The sequence below is a fragment of the Phodopus roborovskii genome, unplaced genomic scaffold (assembly GCF_943737965.1).
Source record: "Phodopus roborovskii unplaced genomic scaffold, PHOROB, whole genome shotgun sequence".
NCBI lineage: Eukaryota > Metazoa > Chordata > Mammalia > Rodentia > Cricetidae > Phodopus > Phodopus roborovskii.
In genome coordinates, this window is record NW_026126434.1 from 29,844,621 (window position 1) to 29,855,000 (window position 10,380).

General features: G+C 53.7%; 2 protein-coding genes across 3 annotated transcripts; one reads left to right on the plus strand and one right to left on the minus strand.

Annotated features, from left to right (window-relative positions):
- Positions 1-467: 467 nt before the first annotated feature.
- Positions 468-8,293, plus strand: Vwa7 (von Willebrand factor A domain containing 7). 2 transcript variants are annotated; one of them, XM_051187332.1, is made up of 16 exons: positions 468-745; positions 1,131-1,412; positions 1,771-1,867; positions 2,368-2,478; positions 2,794-2,989; positions 3,083-3,252; positions 4,026-4,138; positions 4,356-4,472; positions 5,350-5,535; positions 6,126-6,258; positions 6,367-6,519; positions 6,603-6,695; positions 6,927-7,228; positions 7,296-7,435; positions 7,614-7,788; positions 7,859-8,292. In XM_051187332.1, exons 1-16 carry the CDS (start codon positions 512-514, stop codon positions 8,027-8,029), a joined length of 2,673 nt encoding a protein of 890 aa, XP_051043289.1. In that variant the 5' UTR covers positions 468-511; the 3' UTR covers positions 8,030-8,292. The 2 variants fall into 2 exon arrangements, with proteins under 2 accessions (XP_051043289.1, XP_051043290.1); XM_051187333.1 differs by lacking the exon at positions 4,356-4,472 and having other exon boundaries at positions 7,859-8,293.
- A 537-nt stretch (positions 8,294-8,830) lies between these two features.
- Sapcd1 (suppressor APC domain containing 1) lies at positions 8,831-10,360 on the minus strand. The gene is made up of 4 exons (XM_051187356.1): positions 10,037-10,360; positions 9,680-9,820; positions 9,177-9,269; positions 8,831-8,954 (listed from the first exon to the last, which is right to left on the minus strand). The coding sequence occupies exons 1-4, from the start codon at positions 10,211-10,213 to the stop codon at positions 8,859-8,861; spliced, it is 507 nt and encodes a 168-aa protein (XP_051043313.1). The 5' UTR covers positions 10,214-10,360; the 3' UTR covers positions 8,831-8,858.
- Between the last annotated feature and the right edge of the window lie 20 nt (positions 10,361-10,380).

Below are 10,380 nucleotides of genomic sequence, written 5' to 3' on the forward strand. Positions count from 1 at the left end.
CTGAAACCCGCCCTGGCCCCGCCCTGGCTTCCACTGCATCTTGTGGCCCTGGGTTGGTATGAATGGAAGAGGGCCTGGGGCTGCCTGTCCTCAACCCTCGCTAAGGGCCTCCCGCTCTACCGAGGCCAGTTAATTATAACTCTGACCTAAGTGCCCTGTGACGCCGCACCGGGTCAGTGCTGCGCAGGAGACTCAGCAACCAGGTAGGCAAGGCCTGAGGGGACTTTGTGGTTCATGGGGTGGGGCTGGGGCTCAGCCTGGTGTAGGAAGAGAATCCTGAGGAGCCTCCAAACCCCACCCCACCCCCTGATGGCAGATGTCTGCTCTATTGGCCTGATAGGCCCTTGAGTTGTATGGGTTGCAGGTTCAGGGTGCAGGAGCCTGGCTAGAGTAGGTGTACCTGAGGTAAAGCAGGAAGTGGACAGCAGGTGCCATAGAGACAGCAAGGCTTACCCTGGGATGGTGGCATCTCCCTTGAGATCCTTCTGTTCCCTAGGTTCATGCCTCAGCCATGTGCCCTGTGGAGGTATCCCTGTCCCCCCTGGATGCCTCAATAATGCTTCTACTTCAGCTGCTGCTGCCCACAACATCTGCCTTCTTTCCCAACATTTGGAGCCTCCTGGCTGCCCCGGGTTCTGTTACTCACCAAGACCTGACTGAGGAGGCTGCACTCAATGTCACCCTCCAGCTCTTTCTGGAAAGGCCACCTCCAGGAAGGCCACACCTTCGTATGGAGGACTACAAGGTGAGCATTCGTGGATCCTCTCACCCCTTAGATCCTCAGAAGGTCCTGGTGGACAGGGAGGCTCAATCACCTTCCACCTGCTCACTTCCGCGCTCCCCCCCCCCCCTGTAACACCACCACCTGAAAGCCATCTATACCTAACTGCATGTGGTGGCTCCCAGCACTTCAGAACTGTTTAAGGCCAGCCTGGGCTAGTTACATAGTGCCACGCCAGCCATCAGCCAGGACTACATAGAGAACAGTGTAGATCTGACCCTCCCTAGTGGGCTCCTTATCCTCCATTCTGTTCACACCCAGCCTTGGGTGCCAGTTGCTAAGGTCATTCAGGCAGTGACAGAAGCCAAGGGACTTCTCTGCAGTCCCTGTTCCTCGCCACTCTTGCTAGGGCCGGACCCTCCTTGCCGATGACATCTTTGCTGCCTACTTTGGACCTGGGTTGCCTTCTCGGCGGTTCAGAGCAGCTTTAGGAGAGGTGTCTCGAGCCAATGCAGCCCAAGACTTCCTGCCAGCTTCCAGGAACAATCCTGACCTGCACTTTGATGCTGAACGGCTGGTCCAGGGGCGCACACTCCTGGTGGGGGCTCTGCGGGAGACCCTGGTGGCCGCCAGAGCCTTTGAGTACACGCTGGCCCGACAGCGCCTAGGAGCTGTACTTCATGCCCTGCAGGTGACTGACTACCTTTGTAGCCTGTCTGCCCTTCTCGGGGTGGTGGGGCACACCCTGCCTGAGCTGGCATGTCCTGTGTCCTGCAGGAGTGGCTACAGATGAGAGAGAGGGAGAGGAAGACATGGAGGTGGGGGGTGTTAGCTTATTTTAGGGGCCACTAGAAAGCCCTTGGTGTAGACTTCAAGACAGAAAAGCCTGTGACAAAAGCCTTTGCCATATGGGCAAAGCAAGAGCAGAAGTGGGGGACAGTAAACAGGAGACATGGTTGGAATACTTTCTGGGTGGGGACAGGTCAGGGTGTTGATCCTGACTAGATCAGATTAATGCCTTTTCCCCTTCTCTCTCTCCCGGGGACCAGGACTTCTATAGCCACAGCAACTGGGTGGAGCTGGGGGAGCGGCAACCACACCCTCACCTCCTCTGGCCAAGGCCGGAGCTCTGGAGCCTGGCACAAGGTATGGCCATGACCCTGTGTGGAGGAGGTGGGAGCTAGGGAGCCCCTCTTCTCAGTGCACCATCCCTGCCTGTCTCGTAGGATGTGATGTTGCTTTATCCATGCAAGGACAGCTCAGGGGCTTTCTCAGTATCACACAGGGAAAACATCCAGGATCGTAGATCAGCTCTCAGACCTCATAGCAGTATTTCCTGTGGCTTGTTCTGCCCACCATGCCAGCTCCATGGCCTTCTCTCAAAGCTCCCCATACTCCCAAATCCCTGGGTCTAGCTCACAGAGAGCAGAAGCCCCATAGGATTGGTATCCACACTTCTGGGTTTTATACACCAGCTCCAATCACAACCATGCAAATGCTGAGCCGTGCCGGGATCTATGCAGAAAGCCTGGCCACGGTCTTCTCTGTCTTTCCAGCTGAGAGGAAGACACTAGGTAACCAGGTAACCAGGGATAAAATGAGGCTGACTGAGGCTTAGGTTACAGCTCCCTGCCTTCTGTTCCCAGTTGGGGATCCTACTTGCTCTGACTGTGAGGAACTGAGCTGCCCTGGGAATATGCTGGACTTCACACTGCTCACCTCTGGCTACTTTGGAATGCATCCCCCCAAACCTCAAGGTACCAGAAGGAAGAAGAGACAGTCACTTCCTTTGTGTTTAACAGAGGACCCTGGTTGTGTCTCCTTGGGAGAGGGTATAGAAATATGAACAGGATTGGTGGATAAAAATGTCTGAGGAGCCCCAGTCATTCTGTGTTGCCTAGGTAGTGCTCCGGATGGACTGGATTTGGAGAGAGAGAAATCTGACCCCTCTTGGTTTACACAAAATGTCACTATTTCCTGATGCTCCCTTGCTGAGCGTGAGAAGGCCTTGTCAGAAAGGACCCCATAGTCTTCAGTACGCAGTGGACTTTGATCCTCTTTCCTCAACCCAGGGAAATGTAGCCATGGGGGCCATTTTGACCAGAGTAGCTCACAGCCACCTCTCGGAGGCATCAACAAGGACAGCACATCTCCAAGCTTCTCGCCACACCACATGCTACACCTCCAGGCTGTAGAAGTGGCCCTCCTAGCCTCTGTCCAGGCCTTCAGCCTCCTGCGAAGCCGTCTAGGAGACAGGGGCTTCTCCAGGTGCGTGGTCTCCTGGAGACAGGCCAGTGCCCCTGAGGGAACTGAGGAACTGGGCACTGGTGACCTTCACTGTGTCTCTGACTTGGACCACAGGCTACTGGACATCACGCCAGCCTCCAGCCTGAGCTTTGTCCTGGATACCACAGGCAGTATGGGCGAGGAGATCAATGCAGCCAAGATCCAGGCTCGCCGCATTGTGGAGCAGCGGCAAGGCAGCCCCATGGAGCCCATTTTCTACGTCCTGGTGCCTTTCCATGACCCAGGTAGCATTTAACTGCAGCGATGGAGGGAAGGACAGCCCAGGGCAGAGGTTAGAGGTCTCTAAAGAGTTGTGTCATGAGGGGACCTCTGCTGGGTACTTGTGTCTGTAGAAGAAAACCAGCTGCTGCTGCTCTCTGAAATGCCTGTTTAGGCAGGTGCCTCTCCCTTCCTTAGGTCTCTGTACTTAGGCATCTTTTGGGTGGTTTTGTTTGTTTGTTTTGCTTACAAAATGTGAGCAGCTGTTTTGCCTGCATGTTGGTCTGTACAGCAGTGACAATAAGCACTCTTACCTGCTGAGTCATCTTCTCTGGGCCTTAGAGATGAGGGTGAAGATGTTTCTGTTCAGTGGGGAGGCTGGAATTGTTAGTCCTACTCCCAACTACCAGCACCTTGGGCTGGCCAGCTAATCTTTCTTTGTTTTATCATCTAAAACGGGCCCCTACCTGGTGTATCCTCCTGGACGGAGAATTCCTTCAGGAGGAGGCTTGAGTCTGATTTATCTTATGGTGTGTGACTTACCCCATGCTTCGTGGAGGCATGAATAGACACTATGTTAGTACGTAAGGTTTGCAAATTCACCAACTCACTCAGTTCTCCCAATGAGCCTCCCAGGTGAGAACTACTACATTCTCTCGTTAAATTTTAAAAGTGGGGCTGGAGAAATGGTTCAGCAGTTAAGAGCATTTGCTACTCTTGTGGAGGGCTTGGGTTTGGGTGCCCACGTTGGTAAGCTCACATCTCCCTCACTCATCTGACCTTCCTTCCCCCTGCCCAGGATTTGGCCCTGTCTTTACAACCAGTGACCCAGACAGCTTCTGGCAGAAACTCAACGAGATCCATGCCTTGGGGGGTGGAGATGAGCCTGAGATGTGCCTGTCTGCCCTGGAGGTCTGATGGCTCCCTTCCCTACCCCTCCCTTTCCCTCTTATTCTGCCCTTCCAGGCCCTGCCACCAGGGGGGAGCCAAAGATAGACACCCTCTCCCCAGTTTTCCCAAGCTCCTGGTTCCACAGCTTCCTGCCAGGGTCCTGGGCGCTTTGCCCTCCCTGGTTTCACCCACTCCCCTCTGTCACCGTTTTTAACATCAGCCTTTTCTTCCTTATCAGCTAGCCCTGCTGCACACACCACCCCTCTCAGACATCTTTGTCTTCACTGATGCCTCCCCCAAGGATGCCTTTCTCACCAACCGGGTAGAATCCCTGACTCGGGAAAGGCGCTGCAGGGTGAGCATGACGCAGACAGGACGGCAAAGACGTTGGTCTTATGTGAGGTTGCCCCAAACCCAAACGAACTCCAGAGTGGAGGTCCATGAACTGTTCATATTGAACAGGCCCAATAAACCTTTCAAAGAGCTGGGCTGTGTGGTCTCTGCAGACACTAGGGCCAGCAGAGAAACTATCTACCCGAGGCAAGAAGGTAGCCAGGGTTGGTTCAAACTTCTAGAGTTTGACCCTGGGCAGTTTACTTTAGGCATATTTATGTACAGTACAACCTTGGAAAAAAGTTTACTGGTAACAATTATCACAATAAAACTGCAAAGTACATATGCCCTTTTCCATGAGGATGGTTCTATTGACTGAGAAACAGTGCTCAGGATAAAGGTCTCGGGAGGAGGAGCGTGAGATAAACATAATAGTCTGGGTGACTCAAAAGGCCTGGCCCTACAGGTAGCACGCATCACCAGGCTATTAACTACATCACTCCCACTTTCCAGGCAGATATACAAACATCTCGACGGTTGAAGAGACAACCCTGAGTGTTTAGCATTCCTGGTTTCCCTAGTGCTTAGCTGTCAGTATAAGAACCTTGCGCCCTCTACAATGGGCAAACAAAGGTGGCTGTAGCTCGGTGGTGTTTACCTTGAGGCCCTGGGCTCAATCTCCAACACCACACACAAGAAAAAGTAAATTGCAATATTAAAACAGAATTGAAAACAAACTGGGAAATGGGCCAACCAGACTGGTTCTCCCAAGGGCTGTGTCACTGGGAGGCCCCACCCACAGCGTCAGCCAGGCGGAAGACAGCTCTGGAGAAAATAGGGCTCATTTACACTGCATGCTGCTTGGATGCAGCAAGCATTGCATTGCCATTTGGCCACAGGTGACATTCCTAGTGACTGAAGACCCATCGAGGCTTCAGGGGCGAGTGAGGCGAGAGGCCTTGTCTCCCTTGCGTTTTGAACCATATGAAGCAATAGCCTTGGCATCAGGAGGAGAGGTGATCTTCACCAAAGACCAGCACATTCAGGATGTGGCAGCCATTGTTGGGGAGAGCATGACTGGTCTGGTGAGTGAATACAGATCTGAGTCTGAGGTGCTGCATGTCTTCCTAGAGAAAGGGTTCTGACAGAAGGTCAAGGAGGGAATTTGTCATTGTCACATGTCCCCATCCTCCCCCCCACCCCCACCCCCCCACCCCACCAGATCCATGACCTCTCACCTTCCAGCTTGTCTTTCATGCAAATAACTGCCCTCCTGCCCTCCACCTTGGTCTCCAAGGCTGAGACAAGAAATATTTATGTTGTTTTGTTTTTGAGACAAGGTCTCACTATGTAGTCCTGGCTGACCTGGCCCATGGCTCACTGTGCGGACCAGATTGGCCTTGAACTGGAACTCACAGAGACCCACCTGCCTCTGCATTCTGAGTGCTGGGATTAAAACCCTGTGCCACCACGCCCAGCCGTTCCTCATCTTTGAAGGGGGAACAAGAATTGCTGGCCTCACTCTGAATTCCTCACCTCCAATTGTGTAACCAAGCACAGTAGCATTGCCCTCTCCCTGGGTGAGGGCAAACCTCTCCATCTCCCTCTTTGCCTTTGTCCCTCCTCAGTCCATGCCTTCCTCTCTCCTCTACTTTGGTCCTGCTCATATATCCAGGTGACTCTTCCCCTGGAGCCTCCTGTCTCTGTCCCTGGGGAGACTTGTGTGTTTACTGTGGACAGACTGCTCCGGCAGGTCACAGTCAGGATGCACGGGGACATCAGTGGCTTCTGGATCAAGAGCCCTGCAGGTACTATGATGAGGGGCTCCAGGCAGACAGGGAAATCAAGAGTGTAGAACAAGGGGACTGCACAGGCAAGAACAGTTTCATGTGACAGGCCTCTTGTCCCCATCCCAGGAGTGTTACAGGGCCCAGAGGAAGGCTTAGGTCCTCTGGGTCACACCCGTCGATTTGGACAGTTCTGGACAGTGACCATGACTGACCCCCCTCAGACAGGGTCTTGGGAGATGCAGGTAGCAGCTGAGGGAACTCCCCGAGTAAGAGTACAAGGTAAGGAGCGAAGGTTCCTGGGAAGGGGTGTGCTGCCCATGACAACCATGGTCCTCTCAGTGTCTGACTGCCTCCTTTCGCAGCCCAGACTTCCCTGGACTTCCTCTTTCACTTCGGGATCCCTTTGGAGGAGGGACCCCACCCTGGCCTCTATCCCATGACTCAGCCAGTTGCAGGTAGTGTAAACTTCCATGACCTGTGCCTCTCAGTTCACTCACGTGTATGTGTGAGCGTGTGTAAGTGAATACATATGTGTTCATGTCTTGTGTGATGAGTAAAGAACATGAATGGGAGTCCAGCTCAGTAGACTTCAGGTGACACCCTCACATGAACCCCTCCAACTCATTCCTTTTCCCCTGCACCTCCTTCAATCTCATTTAGATCACTGCCCTTCCCTCCTACCTCAGGTCTGCAGACCCAGCTGCTTGTAGAAGTGACGGGGCTGGTCTCTAGACAGAACCCTGAGGATGGCCAGCCACATTTTTCCCATGTTGTCCTTCGAAGGGTCCCAGAGGGCACTCATCTGGGCCGGGTACCCTTGGAGCCTGTGGGACCCCTTGAGCGAGGTCTCTTTGCTGCCTCCCTGCCTCCCACACTGCTGTCTACTGGGGCACCTTTCTCCCTGGAGCTTGCTGGCCAGGATGGAGGGGGCCAGGACTTGCGCAGGACTGCCCCCCAGCCTTGCACTGTGGCTCCTGTGCTTCTAGAGGTAAGGAGAAGTGTGGGCAGGGCTGGGGGGACTAGAACCAACTGTCCTAACCTGCTCTTCCCTGCAGCTCAGTGGCCCACCAGGTTCCTTGGCCCCAGGCAGCAAGGCCCCTCTCAGCCTGCACATCGCCAGCTTCTCTGGCCCCCAGGATCTTGATCTTAGGACGTCTGTCAACCCTAGCTTCCCCCTCACCTCCAACCTCTCCCGGTGAGCTTCTGGTTTGCACCTTTGCTTGGATTCTGGCTCCATTCAGTCAGTTCTACAGGCTGGGGCTCAAAGTCTCATCCCATGCCCCAGCCTCTTCACCCTCATCCCTCAACCCTGTCCTATGCTTGGCTCTACCCCTTGGCTGTAGCCTACTAAGAGCCTTTTGTCCACTCTGCAGGGCTCACCTGGGACTGAATGAATCTGCCTGGGGACGTCTGTGGCTGGAGGTCCCAGATTCAGCAGCCCCTGACAGTGTGGTAATGGTGACTGTGACTGCAGTGAGTCAAGGAGCCAGCCCAGTACCCCCCACCCATGCCTTCCTCCGGCTCCTGGTGCTGGCCCAGTCCTCACAGGTAAGGTGCCTCTACTTTTCCTCTTAGCTGCCAAAGCATGGCACACTTTAATTTCCCCTCTTCTCTGCAGGATCAGCTGGAGAGCCCTGCCCACTCTGCTGGCCGTGTGCTCCCTCCAGCCACCTCTACCTTGCTTCCTTCTACTTTGGTGATTCGGGGCAGAGCTGGGGGAGGGATGGTCAGTACATCGTGGTGGGGAACAATCGCAGGGGTGCTGTTCCTGCTAGGTTGTTCTTCCTGATAACACAGCAGCTCCACAGGGACAGGACTCTTTTCGGTACCAGTTTTAGTCTGCCCTCTAGGTGGGATGGTCACATGGCTTCAGGGCCCTGCCCCTCCCAACTGGATTGGGGATTTTTCTTCTGTCACAGTTGACCCTTACCTTTCTTCTTTTTTCCAAGATAGGGTTTCACTGTGTAGCCCTGGCAGTCTTGGAACTCAGAAATCTGCCAGCCTCTGCTTCCTGAGTGCTGGGATTAAAGGTGTGTGCCACCTCCACTGCCCGGCTCCCCTATCTTTCTTAAAGGAGTAGACTGGCATGGTGGTCCATACCTGTAGTCCCTGTAAACAGGGAGGCAGAGGTAGGATGGCTGCTGCTATCTCAGGCCAGCCTGAGCTATGAGACCCTATTTCAAAAACATCATCAACCAAACAAACCCTAGAGACTAGGACAGATGGTGATGGCTTTCCCATGAGGTGCTTTTCCTAACCCAAACAGGAACCAAACAAAATTCTTTTTTTGTTTGTTTGTTTGTTTGGCTTTTGGAAGTTGCTTTTTTATTACAGAAGGAGGGCAGGGCACCAGCAAGCACAGTTTTCACTTTAGATCCCAGGGCGGCTTCTCCCAGACACTGAAGAAAGTGGTTTTGCACATGGCATGGGGCAGAGTGAGGGTAGGAACGTCCAGAAGATGCAGTGGACACTTTTAGGAGTTTCCAGTACACTTTATACCAAGGTGTCTGAATTTCTTTGACACACAGCCAGAGCTACTGGCTGCTGGGTCAAGATAAAGCATGTGGGGTCTCTCCCAACTCTGTTCCTAATTCAGCAGTATTGGGATGGGGGAGGGATCACACACGGGTAGGGCCCCTGTGCCCCTGGGGGCAGCCTGGCTGAGACACCTCTCCCTTGGACTGGGTGACTTCTTTATGCTGCTTTGACAACTCCTAGAAGAGAGAGAATCAGATTGGCACCTGCTTCCCACCATGTAGAGCCAGGGTCTGTCATACCCTTCAGTTTACCCATTGCTACCACAAATTCTCATCCCTTGGCATTCCTTCAGGCCCTGGACCATGCAGGAACCAGCCTTGCCAGTGGATATGGGGAAGATAACTAAGTGGGACCTCCCCCACCTCCCCAAAGTCTATACATTAAAACAACAAGCTCACCATCTGAATCAGACTGCTCAAACAGGCGTTCACCTTTTGGATCTGGGTTAGCTGTGGGGAGTCAGCCTCTGAGTCTAAGTTCATTAGAAAATCCTGGGGGGTTGGAGGGTGACATTGTGCTGGAAACACATCCACCTGCTACTACTTCACCACAGGCCACTCTCCTTATCCTGATTCCCTCATTCCAGAACCCTTCCAGATGGGTGGGAAAATCAGTCCTCTCCACCTCTGTCTCTTAACATTGCAATTCCCTTCAAACTGCATGGTCCCACCCCACCCTTGTTCCTTTTGCGTCCTCCCTGTCCATCCCTACCCTGTGAGAGCTACCCAAGCCACTCCCCACCCTGTGATCAAATGGAATGCAGACCACTTCTTCCAGCCCAACAATGAACACGGGCTGAACACTGGTGGCAGCCTGTCATTCCAATGCTGTTTCACTCCATGATCGATGCCCGTTAACCCTCCGCTCTCCAGAGCAGACTCTGCTGGGTCCAGCTCCCTACCTCACCAAGGGCCCCCAGATGCAACTGTCGTTGCTGTGCCTCCCTCAGATGGTCCGCAAACCACGCTTGGCCATGCTCCAGCAGCTCCAGGCCTTGCCACAGAGCATCTTGTTCCCTTTCCAGAGCCTGCATCATCTGCAGCTTAGACAAACAGGACAAAAGTCTCACTCCTAGCAGGACCCACACTCATAAAGTGCTCTCTCTGGACATGGTCACATTAAGTGTGAGCTTGGACTGGCCGTTGAGGACTTGGGTGGCAAGGGGACACAGAGGGAAAGCTTGTGGGTCCCCAGAGTTGAGTGGAATAGATCAAGGGCAGATGGGGGGGCGTCCCAATATCTGTTGGTCTGTACTCACCCAGAGGAAGAAGCTCTGGGCCCCAGGGTCTTGGCGGCTTGTTCCCAGTGGTAGCAGCAGAACAGTGTAGGGTGCTTGCACCAGGGGTGGCCTACCAGGACCTGGACTCCCCATGACTCTGAAGTAGGAAGGGTGGAGCCAGGACTGGTCCCTCCCCAAGCCCTGCCTTCTACCCATCCTGCCTGTCTTTCAGCCTCTGAGTCCTCCCCTGAACTGTGTCATCCTTCAATCTGTGTAGAGCCTCTCTGAAGTAGTTGTCCTCATTGAGTCCCAAGAGCAGATTCTGAAATTTTTTTTTTAACTTTATTTACTTCTATGAGACAAGGTCTTCCTATGTAGCCTAG